The sequence below is a fragment of the Cavia porcellus genome, unplaced genomic scaffold (genome assembly GCF_034190915.1).
Source record: "Cavia porcellus strain 051 isolate PalLab524CR breed Dunkin Hartley unplaced genomic scaffold, mCavPor4.1 scaffold_23, whole genome shotgun sequence".
Classification (NCBI taxonomy): Eukaryota; Metazoa; Chordata; class Mammalia; order Rodentia; family Caviidae; genus Cavia; species Cavia porcellus.
The window spans coordinates 37,832,428-37,855,592 of record NW_026947506.1 but is presented as its reverse complement, the minus strand read 5'-3'; the positions used below and the strand labels follow the sequence as shown (position 1 = coordinate 37,855,592).

Genomic DNA, 23,165 nt, shown 5'->3' with positions numbered 1-23,165 from the left:
TTTTTTTTTTTTTGTACTGGAAATTGCACCCAGGGCCTTGCATTTTCCAGGGAGGTGCTGTGCCATTAGCTACATCCCCAGCCTTACTCTAATCAATCTTACATTATTCTTCTTTGTATTATCTAGCAGTTGATGGATTGATTTCCATGGTCCCCTACTGTTTTTAAGATCTCTAACTGCGAGCCTGTCTTCTATATCTGAAATTCTGGCCTCACATTGGTTTATTCTACCATGGATACTTTCAGTGGAATTTGTAGTCTCCTTGAATCTGTTTTAGGAATCTGCTTCAGTCTGTTTTAGGAATTCCATTTCTTTCTTATGTTTGGCATTCATGGTTCCCATAATTTTCCCAAGTTCCTCTATGTTTTTTTAATCTGTATCTACTCTGGAGTCACTAAGAATGTTTTTTATTGTGGTCACTAGCTCTGTCATTATATGAGAAATTAGTTCTCATTTAATCATTTTGAGAGTCTCATTCATTTGCTTTGTTGTTATCACTTCAGAGAGGTGAGGAAGGTGGCTTTTGTATTTTCCCAACTTATGGTCCCATGGGTTTGCATTTGGTAAATCTGGGATTTAGATATCTGGGATCGCATATTAAGTTTTGTCTCATTTTCTATTTTTTTAGTTTAATTCCTGAGTTGATGCTAGTAAACTGCCTATGGTGGTTATTTGGTAAACAGTTGTAGGTGGAATGGTATTCAAAATGAAAAATGACTGGTTCTCAGAAGTGTCTTCCAGGTATAGCTGGTTTTTGGGTTTTGAATATCTTGTAAGAGCCTACCTCTTAAATTCTCTGTGATAAATGTGATTATTGTGTACATCTAAAATGTACCAATAAAATCCAATTTTAAAAATCCTACTTTTTCAATTTATTGAGAATGAGAAGTTGCTGCCTACTTGGCCCAGCACATAGTTCTTTGGCACTGGGTCACAATAGTTTCTATAACCATTAGCTAATCTCAGTCTTTGTGACCAGAAAGAACAGCTAGTTGGAACAATGATGTCACTCTGGCTAAAGTGGTACAATCACCAATAACAGTAACATCAAACACAGCCTAAAAAATGACAATTGAGGTAAGTATTAATTTACCACCTTTAACCACATGAACTAGATTTGTCATGTAACAAAATCTAAAACAAACCAAAAAATTGTATGCAGTAAATAAGCCCTGAAAATGCCAATTTTACCCTCATGGGAGAAAAGTTAAATGGTGTTAAAAGGAAAAAATTGAGAAATAGAAGAAGAGGAAAAGATTAGAAGCAAGGCTGGAAGACGACGGAGGATCACACAAACTTTGGGAGACTGGTGCAGAAGACAAGAAGTAAAGAGAGAAGGAGGAACAGAACAACCACAAAAAAATCTGTACTCATGTAAAAACAAGATCAAACAATGAAGAACAAAAACAAAACCAAAAAGAGTGGAAAAAGAAAAGAAAAAAATAACGTTCACTACGAAGTTTGTCTCTGCTGTCACTGGTAGACAACAACAGAGACAGAGTCAAGATCTGTGTTGATTTATCCCAGTAAGCTACCAGTAGCTTTATGATAGGATAGTGGATAGTCTCAGCAAGTCTGCACCTTTAGTTTACCCTGAAGTCTGGGCTGATTTCTGGCCTTGAGGCCAGAACCAGACCTGTTCAGTCTGGAACAGTCAATGCATCTTCTGTGGGTTTGAACTCAGCTGAAGCTGCTAGATGCAGCCAGCAGTTGTTCTGAGTTCCTAAATCAGTTAGTCCCTCTTGAAAATGTCTCCCAGACAATTGTCCTCTCTTGTAAATCCAAGCCACTCGCTAGCCAGTGCAGTCCATAGTGTCCACTGCTCCACTGCACTGCTGTGTCTCTCTGTGGAGGCCTCTGGGGTTACCAGCCATTACCATGTGTACACAAGTTTGAGCCATTCCTCTCATGCAGCGAGTCCTGACTCAGGGAGAAGGTGCCACCCACCATCTCCTTCTTCGTTGAAGTTTCTCACTATGTTCTCCCTGTTGGCTTCAGTTCTCACTTCGTATCCTTCCTGGATCCAGGAGACCCACTTACTTCATTTTCTCTTCCTTGTTTTGCTATATTTCAGTGTCTGGACAACAAATCTCAAAGAGGCTTTTCTCAGCTGCCTACCACTCTACCATCTCCTAAAGTCCCTCCGTGAAGATTTTTTTAAAAGAGGTATGAAACAGATGGAAAAACAAGCAACCATAACCAAAGTCCCTTACTACTTAGCCAGCTACCAAATTGTATAGGTTTTCATATAACTGTGCCATATATTTATGTAATCTTCCAAAACCACAGATATGCCTCCCTGCCCTCCTGAGTCTTGGAATATATGGGACTGGGACAGTGTAGGGGATAGCAGAGAATGTGGGGAAAAGAACAAAAAAGCAGAGCTGGGAGCAAGGCAGGGGGTCCAAGGTGTCACTGGGATTACTTTATGCAGATACAGCAGTCTTGGTAGGTCCACCTTGGGAGAACAGTGAAGCTATAACTTTAAAGTTAGGTTGGTTCCTTTGGTCAGAGGACCCTGAATGTAGATCCATACACTGAATCCAGCAGCTGCTGTGAACTGACATGATAAGCCTTTCAGGGAGACTAAGTGACGCACATGGCCTCTTAGGAAGACTAAGAGCAGAGGCCCTGTCCCCTCTCACTTTAAACCTAATCCCTTTCCTACTACACACTTCCTTCAGGTCAAACTCATGACTTTTTTTTTCTTTGAAACAAGATCTCACTGTGTACCTAGGCTGGCTTCAGTCGCCCTCCTGCCTCAGTTTCCCTATGCTGGTACTACAAGTGGCATTAACCACCACTAATGACCAAACTAAAGACTTTCCAAAGCTACCCAAGCCAGTATCCACTTCACACTGCTTCCCTCTTGAGTGCTTCAACACTGTTTATTGCCCCATAGCCTTTCATAGTTGGTGCTTCTAATTTTAAGTCTGTAAGTGAAGATGAGGTTTTCTCTCAACATAATCTTAGCATCTACTAATAATTACCCCATGAAAACTTTAAAAATTAGCTTAAACACATAATAAGGAACCTAAACATATTAAAGAAAAACCCTCAAATATAAGCCATGATGTGGACCTAAACCTTTGCTCTCCAATTAAATACCCCAACACTTTTTAAATAGCTATATACTGGATAATGGTGGGATGGCAAACTGAAGTAAAACAAAATGTTGAAATGAGTAATTTAACCTCATTTTTCATTATCAGGTGCCTAGTCGTTTATTGTACTGCACATCAAGACACCCTCTTTGAGTATATACCTTGGATAAAAATGCATCTTCCTTAATGATGAACAGTTTGGCTAAAGAAGGTAGGAATATGGGACACTCAGGCGTGAGTCTTTTCACTTATTTATTTATGCAATGTTTAATAAACTCCTCCAAACACCAAACAAGTTAACAGGTGCTCACAACAGTGCTGCTGCAGGAGGGCAAACATCAGCCTCAGGCTTTCTTTACATATGATATTCAAATCATTTTTTAAATGTAGTCCCCAACCAAGACAATTCAAAATCTAAGTTTAATCCTGAGCATCTGATCTGGAGCCGTGGAAGGACAAATAAACTTTGTCTAAACAACAAAGGTAAGCCAGGTTAAGTCGGCTCCTTCACCTTGCTCTTCCAAAACTCCTCCTCTGGGTTGGACACATGAACTCCAGGGACATCCATTCATATGGCCTCTCCAAGGACTGGATCTAATCTCCCATTCAGCTCCAAGACCAAGACCTTCTCTTTAAAAAGTTCACAACAGGACACTAGCCATTTCAGGGAAAGGAGAGAGACCAGATCAAGCAGATATACTTTCCCAGGACAAATTCCCAATTTAGAAGAAAGTGTTAAAAGCTCCATTCTTTTTTCAGGCATGATGGGCAAAGCTGACCAGGGTTACAGACACTGACAGCAACCCTAACTAACATACAACGTGGCTGTGGCCCCACCAGACCCAATCCAGCCCCAGACTGGATTCCCGCAGACCCCTCCTGGCCCACTGGAACCCTGCAGCTGGTTTACCCACAACCACATGGACTTCACACGTGACCTCCCACCAGGGACCTACCAAACTCTGTCACTCACTTGCTCACCAACATGTATGTACTCCAAGGTGTGGGTTCTTGGGCCTCTGACTAACCACCCAGATCTTGGGGTCCTTTGCATATACTTTGCTGTCCCATCTAGGCAGCTCAGACATCTAACTCAGTGATGGGTTCTCAAGTAGCCAGTGTGGAATCCAATTCAGAGCAAGGTAGAGTGGGACCTCCTTCAGTCCTTTCAGTAGTTCCCCAAGAGCAGATTCAGGGAAGATGGGAAGTATTTCTGTACCTGCCCTTCATTACGTTAAGTGGACCTAGTCTAGTTCACTTGCCTTTGGCTTTTTCACCAACACTACCAAGTGTCTGGCCTATCTCTCCTCCCTTCCTGTCAGTCAGGACTCTATACTTCCGCCCAACCCCTCTCCGATTTGCCTGGACTATATAAATAAGCAGGACTGGCTTCTACCATTCACTGATACAAAAAGAAAAAGCCTTAGAGGAACCAAGATTCAGCTACAAGGGCTGAGCGTTATAAGGGCCTCCTGGAGGAAGGGAGGGAGGGAAGGAGTGCGTGTGTGTATCTTGATAGTTCGGGCTGGTTCTGAACTCATGGTGATATTCCTGCCTTAAGCTGCCAAGTGCTAGGATTACAGGTGTGTGCCATCAGGCCTATTTCATATATCGAAGGCAAAGGAAAGGAAGGGGAGGGGAGAGGAGAGAGCAGAGACAGAGAGAGACAGAGAGAAACAGAGACAGATTAAGTAGAGGTATTGTTCTTAAGAGATTTCCTGTTAAGTTTAGCAAGGCAGCCACCAGTTAAGGTGCAGTTAAACTGATAATATGTCTTTATGTTCATAAGACTAGAAGCTTTTTTACCCTTACATGCCAGCAGCACAGAGTAAGTACCAAAGGCAGCATTTGAATCCTGGCCTGCTCAAACCAGTCTTAACTATATCGTGAACATCAACTGAGGAAGACTGTGTGGAAACTTGTAACATGAACAAATGGGAAAAGACACAAATTTGTAATTGTGCTCTGAATTATGAATTTCTAAACATGAATGTAATAAATATGACTACCGTCTAAAAGTGGAGAGAGTAAATAGGAAGTGTTAGCAAAATAAGAATTGTAGTACTTGTTTTCTTGTTGATTTGTACACGGCATTGGTTGAAATCATTCTTACTCCTCAGTTATTCTGAAGGGAGTACAAGACATGATGCCCTGTATTACAGTTTGTGGCTAATGTCCCCCCAAGCCTCAGTCATGGGTGTGGCTTTCCTGAGGTGGCTGACTCTAAGATGTGTAATGCTGGGGTCAAGGATTGATGCTGGATGTGAGTGCTACCTGCCCGAAGGGTGGGTAGTCTGGATGGAATATAAGGGACAGAGAGAGAGGGCTACTGCTGCCACTTGGTGCTTGCACCTTTTGGTGCCTTCTGCCTACCATGAACTATTTCTCCTCTGTGATGCCTTCTGCCAGGCCGCCCTACTTTGGAGCCAGCCAACTACCAACTGAAACCTTTTCAAAGTAAGCTACAATAAACTTTTCTTCATTTATCTCTAGGTGTTGGATATTTTGTCTCAGCAACAGAAAAGGTAACATACCATATTATACAAGTGTTAGAATACAAAAGATATCAGCTTGCTGACAGGGACTGTCAAAAGGCAGTTCTTACCATTTATGTATAAATTCTCCAAATCCCTCCTTAGTCAGTCCTATTGTACTGTTTATTCATTGACTTCCTTTTTAAGGTCTCGTTGTCTAAGTTTCGTAACACTGTTATCACGTAAGGTTAGACCACTAGGCATGGTAACACACAGCTGTAATCCCAGCACTTGGAAGGTTGAGCCAGGAGGATCACAACTTTGAGGTCACCCTCAGCTACATAGTTAAGTACAAGCCAGCCTGAACTATATGGCAAGACCCAGTTAAAAGAAAGGTTGAATAAAAATTCCAATAAGCAAAATTACAAGGTTAAATAAAATTTCTAGTAAGCAGAAAAGTTTAAGATGTATCTAATTCCAAAATCATGTTTGATTAAATTAGCCTATACTCCTACTGGCTATAGTAACAGCACTATTGGCTAACTTTGGTATCTTAGTATCTAGCAATTGTATCAATGAGTAAATAAATGGATGAGGTTACATTTTAGAAGTGGGAATCTCATTTTGCTGAGATGACTCCCTGGGGCTCTTTTTTGAACTTTGTCCTTAACATTTGCAAAAGGACCATAATGTACATGTATGGCTGACAGTGGTATGCAGTACTAGTGGTACATGCAGAGTGGGTGACTTTTTATTAATTTGAGGACAAATAAAATCAATTAGATCCATTCATATCACCAGCAGTACAAGCCACCTGATGGCAATCATGCATGTACCACTGGTGTGGTTCAAGCTAGGAGAAAGGTATTCAACCTGCTCAGTTGGGACAAAGATTTAGTTCAGCTGTAGCACACTTGTCTAGCATGCACACAGCCCTCAGTTCAACCCAAAGGGATGGGAGTGTAACTGCTCATTTGCCCATCTATGTCCTTGCCTTTTGTGGAGAAAACACTTCTTTACCTTGAAAACATTATGCTCCTACCTCTGATTTGGCATTCTATCCCTTTTGTAGTTCATTGCACCTCTTCAGTGTTCCCTTTCCAGTCCATGTCTTCGGAATCAAACCTGATTCTTTCAGTTACTCATTTTGCTCCATTGGCATAATAGTAGAATGCATGTCCACCAGCAAGTTCTAGCTATTAAAAATTTAAAAATAACAAAAATTTGGGGCACTGAGAAATGGAAATGTGAAACTAATGATGGAGGAGGGATAATTTCATAGAAGATATAAATCTGGGAGCTTTGATTTGTTAACCTATCACTATCACAACTGTCTAAGCAAAATTCAGAGAAGGGCCCCAGAGTCACCTCAGCAAAGTGAGATTCCCACCTCTGAAAATGTAACCTCATCCATTTACTCACTCAATAATCTAGACACTACGACACCAATGCTAGCCAATGGGTGCTATTACTTTAAGATTTCAAGGTCGGACTAGCTCCTCAAAAAAAATCCTCAAGATATCCTCTCCTAGTATCCTAGACAGCTTTGGGAAGTCTTTGGGATCAGTCACAACTGATACTGAATTACTGAGGATGTAATCAGAGTTACCAAAGAAAACCTTCCTGAGTTCTAAGATGTGTCTAATACTAGTATCACGATGATGAAGAGTTGTGGCATCACATCTGACTTTGAGCCATTAACTTGCTGTGAAATCGTAACAAGTCGACTTCTCTACATCTCAGCTCCTCTGTTAATACAAACCCAGCCTCCTTGTAGAATTGTGATAAGAATTAAGTTTACGTACATACGCATATGTGCATATAGATAGTGGTTGAAACAGATTAAGTAAAATAAAGTTAGGTGTCTCTCTAGACTTTTTCCTCTTCCCTCATAAAAAACAAACTGCTGAGTGTGGTGGCACACACCTGTAATCTTAGCACCTGGGAGGCTGAGACAAGATCACCATGAGTTCAAGGCCAGCCTGGGCTACACAGATCAGGGCTAGCCCAAACTACAGAGCAAGTCCATCTCAAAAGCCAAAAAAAGTGTGGGGGGGAGACTAACACAAACTCATTAATGGGACTATCTGCTTAAAACGGTAAATTACTTGCCTGAAGGATTACTTTGGCTTTTTTTTCAAATGTGTTTTCCTCTCCAAACCATTTTTCCTTGTTCTACTGAAACCTCAACAACTATTCACTTATTTCATGTACCAACATCACAACTGAATAACTAAATCCTAAACATCTGGCTGGGTTCTAGAGATCTGTGGAAAAGCAAGTTTTATATCAATACAAAAGAGATCCATTCTTGTGAAGTTTCACGGAGGAAGAGTTGTAGCCAGTAAGATTCCAAGATTCCCAAATGCTTCTGACTGAGGCCTTCAAATTTTGTTTGAAACAGATTCTCAGAATATCAAGCACATCTTTATTCAAGTAGAGGTACAAAAGCACATTCCTAAATCAAATGCATACATGTGATTTGTACATATTTTGTTATTTAGGGATTACTTATTCCTCTGTTTCATGGTCACCATAGATAATTACTGATCTCTATAAGGGTATACATGTTTGATAGGAAAAAAACATGCACTTCATTTGCTTTTGTACATTTAGATCATTTAATTATATATCAATTTCAGTTAGGTCCCTACCTTGCCCTGATGAGAGCCTATGCTTGCTGATGGAAAGATATAAAATATAGTGGCAGAACTATCCTAGAGGTTAGCTACAGGAGCCTTATAGAGTAATGTATTTTTACATATATTTTGCAGATCCCTAATGAATATTATAACATCTGAACTATAAAAGCCTCAATTGCTGGACAACTAGAATTTTAAATAACACTTGGATTATTCACAAAATGTTATAAAGCTTAAGATGGAAAAACTATTAAAACACTTTGACACCTAAATAATCATGAACTGTTTTTTACTCTTTTTTAGATACATGACATGGTCCTGAACTTGAGCCAACATCTGTGATCACTTTTATTAATCAAAAAAGTCACGTTCTTTCATATAACCTGTAAGTTCCATTAAAATACAAAAATTTAATGACACACACATGTAGTCCAAGCTACTCTGGAGACTGAAGCAGGATAACTTGAGCCCAGAAGTTCAAGGCCAGGTTGGGCAACAAAGTGAAACCTATCTCAAAAGCAAACCAAAACATGATGATGCACAAATAATTACATACAAAGGCCCCACACTTCAAATACTGTCCTGAATTGATGAAGGAAGTTGGGGACAGATCCAAACAGAAAAGGAGTCCAAATGGTTACATTTTTAGCAAGAACAGCTACACTGCTCTCTTACTCTCTAGATACATAAGAATAACACTTTTCTATTCACTTTGGAAATTTTGTGGGTTTTGCATTGTAGTTGTTTTTTGTATGTTTTCTTAATGTTTGTCCTAGCAAAAGCAGACCTGAGCATTTTTCTAGGCTTCATAAGAGAACTCTAAACTTAGACATGCAGAACAGGCACAGAATGAGTGTAACTAGGTCACTAGGAGTCTTATTGATGCAGACGAAGCAGCTAACAACTTGGACATCACTTGAAAATATTTAGCTATGTGCCCCAAACTCAGGAAGACCAAATCTTCCATTCTTAAAGACAGGCTGGAGGTGAAAATTCAATTCTTTAAAAGGTGCTTCACAAAAGAAAATACCAGACCAGCAATGGCAAGTAGGAATGGCACACCTACTAGTGACACACTTAAAACTAGGAAACCACCATCTTAAGGTTCATAAAGGAATGCAGGAATCTAAGGGTTGTGGCTATGAAAAAACTGGAATGTACAGTCCTCAAAAAACAGAAGTCTTAAGAATCTGTTTTGGAGACAATTTGGGCCAACAATAGGAAAAAATAAACTACTTTCCAGAAATTGGTGTATGCTTTAAGGTGTATTAAGAATGTCTTGGGGAAGAAAAAATAAGAAAGAATATCTTGGAAAGCTGTAAATAAGAACCAATTCCAGGATGAATACAAATGTATATAGGCCATAAAACAGCTTAAATGAGTTTCATAAATAAAATACACATACCTAAAAAACATTAAATAATGTGATGAGGATACAGGACAAAATTATGTTTGAGACTAGATTTTTCTGCAATGAAAACAGGGATTAACGATTTCATACATTAGTACTAACAGTTTTCTACTACTTTAATAATGGGTAAAGCCTTAAATACAGAGGCACATTTCTTCATCTGCATTTTCATCTGATATATTTTGATCACAATGAAGACTTGATAAATTCTTACTGAAAAGATCTGCCACATTTACTAGACTCAAAGGACTTCTTTTGGGTAATTCCTTGATGTTGAATGAGCACTGGGTTATAACTGAATTTCCCCTCACACATGCATTTATAAAACTCATAGGCTTTCTGCATGACATGAATCTGTTATTGAAGCAAGGTAGTTCCTTTGATTGCTTTTTTACATATTGGAATTTTATTCCAGTACAAATTCCCCAATTATGAATAATGAATGAACATAGTGTGAATTTACCATGTTCAATATATTCTTAGCTTTCCCTACTAGTATGAATTGCTGGAGCCAATTAAGAGTTTAACAATAAAAGCTTTCCAACATTTACCACAGAGGGTCTCTCTCATGAATTCTGACATTGACCATAGTCTGCGCTATGACTGAACCTTTACCACATTCATTACGTACATGACTTCACCCTGGTGTGAACCCTCAGATGTTGAATGAGGACTGAACATGATTAAATATCTTCTCATGTTCATTGCATTCATAAGGTTTCTCTTTGGTATTAATCGTTTGATGCTGAACAAGATGTGCTCTCTGACTGAAGTTCTTTTCCCACACATCACAGTCAAAGACTTTTTCTCTGGTGAGAATTTCTTGTTGCAAGATAAGATCTGAGTTATGATTGAAACTTTCCTCATAATCATTACATTCATATGATTTCTCTTTCCTAGGCATTTTGTGATGTTGAACAAGGCATGAGGTTTGACTGAAAGCTTCTCCACACTCATTACATTCATGTGCTTTCTCTCCTGTATGAATTCGTTGATGTTGAATAAGATGTGAATTCAATCTGAAGTCTTTTCCACATTCATTACATGTATAGGGTTTTTCTCTGAAACGAATTCCCCGATGTTTAACATAGGCCAAACCACATTCATCATATTCATAAGACTTCTCCTGATGGTGGATCCTCTGATGTTCAACTAGGTATGAAGTGTGACAGAAGTCACTGCCACATATAGTACACTTACAGGGCATCTCCCTGTGAACCCTCTGGTGTTGAGTAAGGTGTACACTACGACTGAAGACTCTGTCACAACTGCTACACTTGTAAGATTTGGCTTTGGTATGAATCTTCTTATGCTGAATTACATCTGAACTCTGACTACATGATTTATCAGACTTTTCACAGGATTTATCAGATGCTTCACATTTATAAGGCTTTTCTCTGGTGTGTATTCTTTTATGTCGACTAAGACTTGAGCTCTGACTGAAAGACTTTTCACATTCTTTACATTTGTACGGTTTCTCTCTGGTATGGATTCTCTGATGTCTAGTAAGGGCTGAGCTCTGATGAAAGATTTTTCCACATGTATCACATTTATAGGATTTCTCAGTGGTAGAAATGTTTTCCCATTTATTGAGATGGGAGAGATCCATTAGGCTTTCTTTGTATTCACTATCCTGAAAAGTCTGTTGTAGACTTATGTGTTCATGTTTATCAGTAGCTGAGTTCTGGAAGTTCGTGTCATACTTACTGTCATCAATATTCTGTATTCTAAGAACTCTGTGATCTGTTTCAAGGGTAGAATCCAGACTGAAGCTTTTCTCAGGTTCATTACATTCGCTGTTCTCACTGGTGAAGGTTTTCTTGCCGATTGTTATTTGTCTAAACTCTCTCTCCAGAAAGAGAAACTTCCTTAGGATTTCCTGAAGCCTTTCTAATCTGTCCTCAGACTTATATACTTCTCTAGTCTCAGGAACTTGGGCAATATCCTGTTTGAGTCTTCCTACTCTCACTTTGTATGAATGCACTTCTTCTGAAATTTTCTGCTTAGGAATCAACAGCTTGTTCTCTTCTCTGGTTTCTCCATCTGATACAATATATAAATAAAAAATACAAATGTAATCTGTACCCTGTACTTAAAAAGAAAATTCAGAAGAAAACTGAATAGTATCTACCAGCATAAAAGAAGTTTATTTACTCTGAAAAACAGGCACAAAATCTCAACAGCAGATGTTAAGGGCTTGAACAGCAGCAGCCTGGTAGGATCCAAATGGATCATGCAGGTTGTGTTCAACAGAGTAAAAGGATAACCAGGTATGGAACTTTAAAACAGCTAACAGGAAACTTGTTCAAAAGGATTTTAGGTAAGCAACTTGAATAGGGGCCTAGTACAACTTGTGCCTAGGAGCTAAATAAATACAAAGGGTCAACCTAAACCACAGGAAAAGGCAGGAGCTCTCTATTCCATGACAGAAAGAGCTCTTTTTTTTGAATGTCAAAGCACTTACAATTTGACTCAACAATTTCATTTTACTTCCCTACTAATTCCATGTGATTTATTCTGCCTTACTCACCTGAGTAGTCACCTCTTAAGACTTCTCTATCCTTAGTTTCCAGATCAAAGACCTGTAGATCTTGTTCCAGCTGGGAGATCCCATCAGGTTTGGAAATTGGAAATCCTGCTCATAGAGAAGGAAATGGGATATGGCAATTTATCCCCAGATGCCACACCAGCCACCTTTTTCTTTTAACTGGTAAGTAGTAGAGAAAGATGTTCTGAGAAGATATTAATTAGGAAGGCCTGAAGAGTGAGAAGGGCAAAGGTCCTGTACAAGGAGCTCAGATTTGTGCTCTAGAAAGAGATGTGTTAAGCAGCAAGATGATAACTTGCAAGCAGCAGCATTCATTTAGAGATTATTCAGACAAATTTTGTGCATCAGTGCACACCTGTCTTCACAGAAGTTATCATTATAACCATTTGTGGCCTAAAGATAAATCCTTACATTAGATCGGGCCTATAGATATCAAATATAATTTTGTTAGACTGGAGAAGGTGAAACTCCAGCACCTACTACATAGAAAGCTAAACTATAACAACAAAATCACTGAAGACAGAATATTCCAAGAATAAACCCTGAGAAACAAAAGTTCATTAAGAAGAACCAAAACAGAGTAAAGGAGTGATTTCTGGTTCCTCTTTAGCAAATCTGGGTAACAGATTAAAACAATCTAGATTTCAAATTGCCTAGAAGAACATGAAATTTCCAACACAGAAAAATTATTATTGTAATTTAGTACGGCTAGCTACTCAGGAGGATTCACATTAGAGGTCAACCTAGGTAACAGCAAAACCTTGTCTCAAAATAGAAAGGGCTGATGATGTAGCTCAGTGGTACAATGTTTACCTAGAATGTGTGAACACCACCCCCAAAAAGGATTGTTCGAAAAAATAGAAATGATTACCCTAATACAGTTATATTATATATACTATATATTATGCAAAGAATCACCCCAATGCCTCAAGAAAATAAAATTAAGTTTCTGTGGACATGAACAAAGTCTATGACAACCTTACCATTAGTTTATACTCTTGTTTATTTAACAAACATTTAGAATTGAAGGCAGATGTCTTGTGCTCTGGGTGAATGGGTTTGGGGATGACCCAATGTATGTATCATTGTTATCCCTTGACTGACATGGTTTGAAATTGTTACAGTTTTTCTTCTTTTTCTATTATCTTTGAATAAAATGGATTTGTAAAAAAGAAAAAACAACATTTAGGAGAGTGCCTCTCATATGCAAACAATGGAAGAGATGGAGTGCCCAAACAGAAGGTCCATCTCTCCAAGGTCCTAACACTTCACTGCTGAGATAGCAGTGAACAACTACAATACAATATAGTGGGAGAAGCACAACAGTAAATATGCACACAGAGTAATCTTGCTGTAGCTTGCATAATGGACTACTAGCACCTAACTCTTTTAATGCTAAAGCAACAGGCAGTATACTTTTTTATACATTGAGGCCAGAAAGCATCTAAAAGTATACATACAAGGTCTGGCTCAAGCCATTCATCTCCAAAAATCTCTCCCTTTACTTACTGAATGTCTGAAAAATGTATTATTTGTTCCCCCTTATCCTACATGTCACCATGTAATGACATTAATAGATTTTTAGTAAGTAGTTCCAGAATTCATCATCCTCAATTTATAAATTTGTCATTTATCTTACATTTCTTTTGATTTGCTTAACAGCTACTTACTGAGTATCAACTTTGTCCCCAAGAGTAAATGTATTGACAGCTACTCAATTTTACATAACATGACTGCTCCTAGAAAATGTGAACCAACAGGTACTTCCTCAGGATTCCATGTGAGAGTCTACGCACAAGGAGATCGGTACACATGCAAGTCATTTATTATGTTTCTGAATTCCAGCTAGGGATTAACAGTCAGTTTTCCTTCTGGACACTTGTTTTAAGTCTTCCATGCCAAATAAAATAGTTTTACTAGAGTGGGGATGTAGCCCAGCAATCCAGTGTTTGCCTACCAGGCACAAAGCCCTGAGTTAGTTCAATCCCAGGCACTAAAAAGAAGGGTTTAAAAATCACTACAACCTACAGATACAGGACTTACCCTACACATACAAGAGCCTAGTTCAATCCCACACCAAAAAATATATTTACACAGTAGTACCTCAGTTCGCCAGAATTATAGAACAAATTCTGTGACCAGAATCATGGCATGAAGCTTATAAACTGAGGCACCATTGTATATGTATGTATATATAAAGACACACATATGTACATAAACACACATATACCTGTACACATACATACACACAGTGAGCACTTGGCTAGCATGTGTGAAGGCCTGGATTCACTATCTAGCATGGAAAAAAAAAAAAAGAAAGAAAGAAAGAAAAAACAGTGTGTGACATGAAGGACCAAAGATTGTGTTCAGAATTCTAATTAACAATAATGTTAAATATTTACTATGATGCTTCTCAGGTTTGTTTGTCTGTTTGCTTTTGGTACTAGGGATTGAACTCACGTCCTCGCACTTGCCAGGCAAGCACATACACCACACTGAGCTAAATCCTCAGCCTCAGTATTTAATATTTGAGACAAATTGGCTATTTATGGTTACATTTAAAATGCAAATGCACAGCAAAAAGGCTGTCTTCTTACAGGATGAGGAGTTTGACACTTGTATTTAAGAAAATAAAACAGAAAATGTCGAACAAGCAGTTAATAGACAAGACTGAAGCTTGGAAGGAAGAAAATGGTTTACAACACACAGCCACTTGTAATGTAAGTATTATCAAAGTATTAAGGTTTACTAAGTAGGTGCAAAATGCCATGCCAAGAGCTTTAAAGTTTTCACTCATTTAATACTCACTACTTTATAAAGTAGGAACATTATTGTTTTCACACAAATGGGAATTTGAGATCTCAAAACAACTTCTCCAAAGTCACAATAGCTGGTGAAACTAGCTTTTAAACACACTACTTGTAAAAAGTAATGACAGTGAAATAAAGTCTATCCCTTCCTCCAAAACACATACAGAAACAAAACAGAAGATCAATGTACAGAGTAAAAGGTAAAAAGAAAAATAACAGGAAAAAAAGTGACTAGAATAAAACATAGAGTGAGATCCTAAGAATTTGGAGCTACAGAAAAAAATTTTTTTTATCGGGGATTGAACTCATGACCTCATGCCTGCCAGGCAGCACTTATACCACTGAGCTAAACCCCTGGCCCTTGGAGCCATAGAACTTTTAATTAAAAGGGGTCTTGCCAGATGTTGTGACACATGCTTGTAATCCCAGCACCTGGGGGGCTGACACAGGCAGAGTGCCATGAGTATGAGCCAGCCTGGACTACATGGCGAGACCCTGTCACAAAAAAAAAAAAAAAAAAAAAAAAAAAAAAAAATCCTATTGCTGACAGTGCATGAGAACTGAGAACTGAGCCATCTGCCAAAACTGAGAGCGAGGAACAGTGCAGGGGAGTCTGGTAGCCTAGAACTAGTCAGATTACTGATTTTAGAACACAAAATGCCAACTAAATTGTTGTATACCCTTGTACAAATTGATTGTGTGTTCCTCTGAACAAAGCAGACAAGTTACAATACCATCAATATTGAAATTCAACCTCCCACTTCTCTAATAAAAAATGAAAACATACACAAAAAGGGGAGGCAGTTCCTCAAAGATGATTTAGCATCAAAAAATGCAAATCTCTTTTAATAATAAACATCCAAACCCAAGGCTAGTTTGAAGAAAATTTGAAGAAATTCTATATAAATAATTTTAGGGGCTGGGGATTTAGCTCAGCGGTGTAAGCGCCTACCTTGCAAGCAGGCAGTTGTGAGTTCGATACCCGGTACTGATAAAAAGGAAAAAGGCAAAAAAAAAAAAATTTTTAATAAGCTCCTTACATGTTTATTTGTATTAAAAAATCTCATAAATAGTTTGTATCACTTGCTGTGCTTCCCAAAATCACTATCACAAGCCAGGTACTTATATATGTACATAATCTAACTAAATCTTTAGCACAACTCATGCTTTGCAGATGAAGAAAATAAGTGTAGGCTATTTTGTTTTACATATCACAACTAGTAAGTCACACCTATGTTTGATTCTATGGTCTAATCCTTCCAATTTTTCATACTGCCTGTTGCAGAAAATATTAATGGTAGATTTTCTTGGCAATGAGATGAATTTTTTTTCCCAAAATTTTAACTTGAAACTCTGTACTTTCAAAATATCTACTTGTGCCAGTCATAATGGCACATGTCTGTAATCACAGCAATCAGGAGGCTGAGGCAGGAGGATCATTGTGAGTTTGAGGCCAGTCTGGGATGTATAAGCCAGCTAAAGCCCAGCCTGCATGACACAAGAGACCCTATCTCCCCCCCACCAAAAAAAAAAATCAAAAAAAGCGCACTTGCTTTAAATTTTTCCTCTCTATAACTTTTATTCACATCTTTTTATTTTTTAATGTAAGTCTTAATAGTGTTCTATTAGCTTTACTATAGTGTAGTCTTTAAAAATAATATTTGAACCAGGTGTGGTGGTGCATGTTTGTAATCCCAGCACTTAGGAGGCTAAGGCAGGAAGATCTCTGTAAGTTGGAGGCTAGCCTGGGCTATACAGTGAGACATTGTCCCCCACCCCCAAAAATTTATTTTTTCAGTAGGAAGTAGGCCAGCCTAGGGAACTCAGCAAGACCTTGTCTCAAAAAAGGGTTGGGGATGTAGCTCAGTGGTAGAACACTTGCCTGCATGTATAAGGCCATATATTCAATCCTTAGCACCACAAAAATAACATTTAAATTTTACTTTATTTGGCTCATTCCTCTTACCAGAGTTGTGCTAAAGTGTTCTGCAATTTGGAAGCTTCATGCTTCCTCTCATGGTCCTTAATAAATCCACAAATAAAAATCTCTTAGCAATAGCTTTTTCATGGGGATGTGGCTCACTGGACTTCACACACACTTGCCTGCACTGAGCTACACTGCCAGGCTTTTTTACGAAAAAGTTTCACTAATTTCCCCAAGTTGACCTCAAACTTGTGATCTGCCTCAGCTTCCTCAGGAGCTGAGATTACAGGCATGAGCAAACACAAGTAGCAAAGCATTCTTCTACAGGTATCTCTTTTACTACACTATACTACACTCTTAGTTTTACTTCTTACATACATAGCCTTTCAGATCCCAAACTGTATAAACTAGTCTGTGTAACTTATCATAGTCATTTTGATGTTCTCTATTATCAGAATACAGATAACCCATAAAAAATATTTATAGTCCTGAGGCAGGAGGTTTATAAGTTCAAGCTCATCCTGGACAACTTGGTGATTTGGAGACTCTCCTCCAAAATAATAAAGGGTTGGGGATGTAAGTCAGCAGAGGCCCTGGGTTCAATACCCAGTATTGAAAAAAACCAAATTTCAAATGTCATATGTGGCTGCACTTATTACCCTAGAAGCACAAAACAGTAGAAAACAATACAACTTTCCAAGATAGGTCTGGATCTTAAGTCTGTTAATTTTTCTGAGCCTCAATGTCTTCAAACTCAAAGTAAAAATAACATCTTCTGTTCACAGGGCGATAGTAAGGATTAAGTGATATAGGTATCACTAGGCTGGGAAACAGCAACTGCCTGGCAATCACAAGGTCCTGAGTTCAATCCTCAATACCAGAAAAAAAATAAAAATAGTAGAAAACATTCCGTGCAAAATCACCGTTGCCTTCCAGGGCATCAAGTTCAAAAAGCCATGGGTATGTGTAAAACATTCCTGATCTACTAACTCATTTACCACCAAATAGAACTTTGATAAGCATACTTCTAATGCCATCAGCTACATCTCCCACAATGACCTATGTAAAGTGCAACCCAGTCTAAAATCTTCAGCACTCGCAGGCAATTTCTTTTTGGGTTAAAAGCCAGTTATTTGTTCACTGTCAACAACCAAAATTTGGTTTCTTTTAAATTTGATAATGAAAATTATTTACTGTGTACTTTTCACTCAGCTATTCCTAGTCTGCATATTCACTACTATCTAGTGAAAACATGGAACCAAAGTTCCGCTGTGGTTGTTTTGTTGTTCTTGTTTTGATTTTTTCAGTCTTGCTAGATAATTCAGGCTGGATTTGAGCTCACTATGTAGCCAGGCTAGCCTTAAACTCTCAGCAATCCTCCTGCCTCAGTCTCTCAAGTGCTGGGATTACAGGTGTGCACCACACCTGATCTCAGCTGTGACTATTTATATTCTCTACATTTACTAGTATACTGTGAAAGCACTTAACCAAAGGACCAAAATTCTAATGTCTGTGGCAAATACAATTTAGAGCTATTGCTAGAGGAAAACAAAGGCGTAAACTTAAAAGTGGGAATGTTAAGTAGAAACTGAATTATAAAGCCCTTCGGTTACAACCACAAATAGTTTAATTTCAGAATGCAGTTCAGTAAACCCACAAATAGAAAATGATTTTCCATAAAAGTGATTTCTAAAGACATATTGTTGACCTGATCACAAAAGTAGACTGAGTAGGTGGGCTTCCTGTAGTGCGACTTGATGTTGCAGTATGCATGGGTGTCCTGTATACATGCACAGAGATGACATGGAAAATGGAATAAAGTTCAGTCTCACTGCATGCTGTGCTACTAGACTACATTACACCATAATCTACAAGTTTTTCCACGATGTTTTACTCCAAAAATTAGACAGATTAATGTTGGAAATTCTGTAATTATTAAGTAAAATTGACAATATTTTACAATTATATATATAATTTTACATTTTACAAAGTTATTAAATATACATTCATATTGATGCCCTGAAAAAAAGATTTAACTTTGTTTTATGCTCCCGTTTCCCCTCCCTCAAACAGTGCTAAGGAACACTTCATCAGGAAAGGTACTATAAATACATCAATCGGTATAGCACCTCAGAGTCAAGGGGAGGAAGGTAGGCCTTTGAAGGAAGGAAAAAAGCATGATGTTAAATGTAAGGAAAGCCCAGAGGTTGCAGCAGAGTGAGAAAACACAAGGAGCTGGTCCTGCTCACTGTGGAAAAAGGGCACACAGCAAATGTGCTACATTCTAATACAAGACCCCATATGAAGAGGTAGAGTTGAACTTTTGAACTCTGTAGTTTCTCAAAACCTAAGTGTCTGACTAGAAAGCATGGTTTCTGAATGAACTGGGTTCAAAATGCATCGGGGTGCAAGGAAGGCTTCCTTGGACCCTTCACATTAAAATTTAACAAAGGTCATTGAGAAGCTACAGTTTTACACAGTGGTGGTATCCCAGGGAGCATCTATTCCATCAACCAAGTTTAATATCTTACACTTGTGGAAAAGGAGTTTCCGAGCAGGGACGAACACTACCGATGGGAAGCCGATACTTGGGCCATCTCTTGGAGATTCCTGCTGAAAGCACTGCAAGTGTTTCTCCAGAGAAAGCACTTGCCTGGGTATGACTCAGAGCTGGGCAGGAATTCACACAATGAATCCGGGTGGTAGGAAGGCGGAGAAGTATGCCTATAAAGATCAAAGAGCCAGGAATGGAAAACACACTAAAAATCTTTCCAGTGGGCAGACTTCCTCCCCACAGTTAAGACAACTGAGTGAATCCTAAGGGTAATTAGGGAGACAAAGAAATGCCCTGCACACCGCCAGTGTAGGAAAAGCATAAAAAAGAAGTGTGAGTAAATATATAGACATAATACATTCCTACAGAAGTGGGGGCGGGGGGGACTGAGAAAGAGAAAGAGAGAGTGCTTATATAAAGGAGGCTACCAATAACCCACTGCTGATTCTTGTCAAGTGCATTACAGGTGCCTAATTCCAGCTGCCTATTATATACCATTCAAATTGATAAAGGACAGATATGGTTTAGTAATTTTTTTCCCTTTATGCTTTTTTGAAACAGGATCTCACTATATACTTCAGGGCAGCCTTAAATTCACCTTGTAGCCCAGGCTGGCCTCAAACTCACAATGATCTTCCTGCCTCAGCCTCCTAAGTGCTAGGATTACAAACATGCATCACCATGCCCGGCAAGAATTTACCCAAATTTTGTGTGGGGTAAATGTTTGGGACTTCTGCTACCCTGCGGGTGGTTCTTTGGGATTACCATCGAAATGACTCATTGAAATGTACTCACAGTGACTCATGCCATTTTATCAAGTCTCTCCAACATTCCTGTGTAGAGATTAATCTTAAGACACAGGAGACTACTCAAAAAGGATTTTAGTCTCTTAAAAAAACTTTTCTTTTTCTTAGCAAAATGGGAAACCCTCAGATGCAGAGCAAATATACCAGAGAGAAAAGAGCCTAGCCAGGGCTGGGAGGGTACTCTTAAGAGTCTTTCTTACAAAAAAAAAAAAAGAAGAAGAAGAAAAAGAAAAAAGATAGGGAAGGTGAGAACTTATGCAAAGCATAAGCAAGTTTCTCTCTGATCAATAGGGATGTCTCTCTTTGATATGCCCCAAAAAAGTAGAAAACATGAACTTAGGACAAAGAGTAGAATGTCCCCTCTTGATACTCCAAGCAAAGCAATTATAATTTCCTTTCCAAAGAAAATGTCCTTAAAGATAAAAGAATTCAGGAGTTCTAAGACCTAAAATCTGAGCCACACTTTACTAATCTTTTCAGAGACTTTACATTTACTCAGAAACAAGTTAAAGAAATCCAAGTAGGTCAATTGAGTAATAAGAAAAGACAGTCCTTACCCAGTGAGACCACGTTCCCATAATTTTCTAACATCACTTCTCTGTAGAGGTTCCTCTGAACAGGGTCCAGGCATCCCCATTCCTCTCGAGTAAGGTACACAGCCACATCCTCGAATGTCACAAACTCCTGAAATAACACATCCTGGCTGCTCTTGGGAAAATGAGGCCACTGTAGCACCATGGCCAGGACACGAAGATGATTACAGAGAGGGTATGCAGTGTATATTTATGTTGGGGAAGATGAAGAATAGATTAAAATACATGGAGATGATCTAACAATCCTTCAATATCTATGAAGTGCCCATCACAGCATCATGAACAAAGATTTGCTCATGGTGTCAGGGAGATGGGAAAGTAGTCTGTGTGAAGTCTAATTCTCTGAAGAGACTCAGTTCCCAAACTGGGGTCTGCTAGTGAAAAAAACTCCAAACAAGGTTTAACGGATGGACTGAAAGAGAGGCCACAGTGAACCAGCAGCCACAGTCCAAGGAAAAGCAGAAGGTTCCTCAGCTCACCTGGTACCTGGCTGTCAGGAGTGCAGCTGTCTGGTCTCCTGGGCTTCCCTCTTGGGGAAGAGCAGGCACCTGGGGAACAGGTGGAGCTGAGGGAGGAGAAAGGATCAAGAATAAGAGCAGCCCTTCCACAGGGCTCCCTTGAAAAGAGGCCTCTCCAGCCCAAGGGGTGTCAGAGGGACCCTCTTCCACATCAGTATTCTACTGAAACCAAGAAATACGTATCAGGTACTGGGTAGCTCTACTCTGTTCCTCCTTAGTACTTGTATGACTTACTTATGTGTATTTAGGCCTATGACACGGGATGTTCTTAGGAAATCTATTTCACTTTATCCTTATAACCTAACATTCTTCTCACAGCAGGGTAAGCACTGGCCCTGCTCTGCATTGGGAGACGCAAAGCATAAAGAGTTGAAGTGACTTATCAAGGCCAGAGTTATTTAGTAGATTTCTAAGTTTCCGGAACACAGTTCTACAAACTCTGTAAGTTTTTCTCTGCAACCACTTGTGCAAGGTTTCATAATCCTTTCCACATTCCCACAATGTTTCCCCACAGCACCCTACACACCATGGTACTCCTCATGTGGTGTTGACATACAAGTTACTTCTGACATTAAGCTGGCCACAGCAATCTAAGACACAGTTCTTAACCAATTAAAAAAAATTGGCCAACCTATCTATACAAAGCACTAAAATGTGATTGTATTGTCAGTATGTAACATGAATGCATTCAAACAGACACTGTGTTAAAATAGGGAAATAGTCACTTTCTTAGTCAAAACTAGATTAGTCACAAACGACGTGGTGGTGCACACCTGTAATCCCAGCACTCAGGAGGCTAAGGCAGGAGGATCACTGTGAGTTCAAGGCCAGCCTGGGCTACAAAGTGAGCTCAAGGGCCACCCTGCACTCACAGAGAAACCCTGTCTCAAAAAAAAAAAAGAAAAAAAAAGCTAGATTAGTTACAAACACTGTAATTACAACACAATGGCAAGTGGCAAAGCACCCTATCAGCAAGGAAAGAGAAACTAAGTGAACAGGGGGAAGGAAAGGTCTTAAATTTAAGAGGAAGTAAGAGCCAAGCAAGAATTATGAGATGTGGCAAAAGCAGCATAGCTCAAGAAATTATTCTAGATGTGTTAACTGGGATGAAGTGAAGGTTGTCTAAAGGACACAGAGCCACAGAATGAGTGAATACCACTCTGCTTATTAAAGAGGAACCATTCTCAACAGCAGGGCCCTGGCCAGTCCTCCCTCTAAAGTCCATCTTCTTGTTCGAGTTGCTGACTTCATCACACCAGAGAGGCCCAGAAGCCACTCTAAACTCCCATTCTCCTGGATACAAGTGTTGTCTCTGCCTTACCCCCAGTGAGTCCCTGCTCCATGTCGGCGTCCTGCATGAACTGAGGCTCTGGGGAAAGACACTCAGACTGGGTCTCCAAAGAGTGAAACTGGACCCTTGGTGATCCTGAGGCTTCTTGTGCTGACAGTTCCTCCATCCCTGTTCTGGAGAACAATGACCATCACTGCAGGATGAGATTAGGAAAAATGATAGGAATAAGATAAAGTATCCCATTAGTTCAGATCCTTAGGACCTAGCAAAATACCTTACACCCTGGAGATACTCAATAAAAACTGGTAAATAATGATTAACCACCCAAAATAAACAGAAAGAAACATAGTTATTATTCAACTTCAAATACTTCAGAGCCAAATCACTAGGTCCAAGAATGAAGGTTTATTTGAACTCCACTAATTCGGAATTTATGGTATTTAAGGGGAAAGAAAAAAAAAAAAAAAAACGCAGGGCATGCTAACACACG

General features: G+C 39.1%; 2 protein-coding genes across 9 annotated transcripts in view; both read right to left on the bottom strand.

Annotated features, from left to right (window-relative positions):
* Positions 1 to 23,165, bottom strand: part of Zkscan5 (zinc finger with KRAB and SCAN domains 5) — a 76,587-nt gene that overhangs the window by 19,256 nt on the left and 34,166 nt on the right. For both annotated transcript variants that reach the window (XM_013152581.3, XM_063234177.1), the window contains exon 7: positions 22,706 to 22,848. The gene's annotated coding sequence lies outside the window, so the exon portion shown is untranslated. The remainder of the gene's footprint in view (positions 1 to 22,705; positions 22,849 to 23,165) is intronic.
* On the bottom strand, positions 7,984 to 22,841 carry Znf655 (zinc finger protein 655). 7 transcript variants are annotated; one of them, XR_010042339.1, is made up of 6 exons: positions 22,706 to 22,841; positions 21,346 to 21,431; positions 20,831 to 20,957; positions 19,445 to 19,637; positions 12,162 to 12,266; positions 11,591 to 11,674 (listed from the first exon to the last, which is right to left on the bottom strand). XR_010042339.1 is itself a non-coding variant. In XM_063234182.1 (6 exons), exons 1-5 carry the CDS (start codon positions 22,839 to 22,841, stop codon positions 12,177 to 12,179), a joined length of 510 nt encoding a protein of 169 aa, XP_063090252.1. In that variant the 3' UTR covers positions 11,624 to 11,674; positions 12,162 to 12,176. The 7 variants fall into 7 exon arrangements, 6 of the variants coding, with proteins under 6 accessions (XP_023420941.1, XP_005003760.1, XP_063090252.1 ...); XM_063234182.1 differs by having other exon boundaries at positions 11,624 to 11,674; positions 19,567 to 19,637; XM_023565173.2 differs by lacking the exon at positions 19,445 to 19,637 and having other exon boundaries at positions 7,984 to 11,674.

What these genes read in the sequence shown, in the direction of transcription:
- Znf655 (XM_023565173.2), bottom strand. Translation starts at nt 22,841, where the DNA reads ATGGAGGAACTGTCAGCACAAGAAGCCTCAGGATCACCAAGGGTCCAG. An exon ending in GGAGCAGGGACTCACTGGGG is followed by an intron (nt 21,432 to 22,705) that starts GTAAGGCAGAGA and finishes CTCCTCCCTCAG; the next exon opens with CTCCACCTGTTCCCCAGGTG. An exon ending in TGGGAACGTGGTCTCACTGG is followed by an intron (nt 12,267 to 20,830) that starts GTAAGGACTGTC and finishes CTCTATGAGCAG; the next exon opens with GATTTCCAATTTCCAAACCT.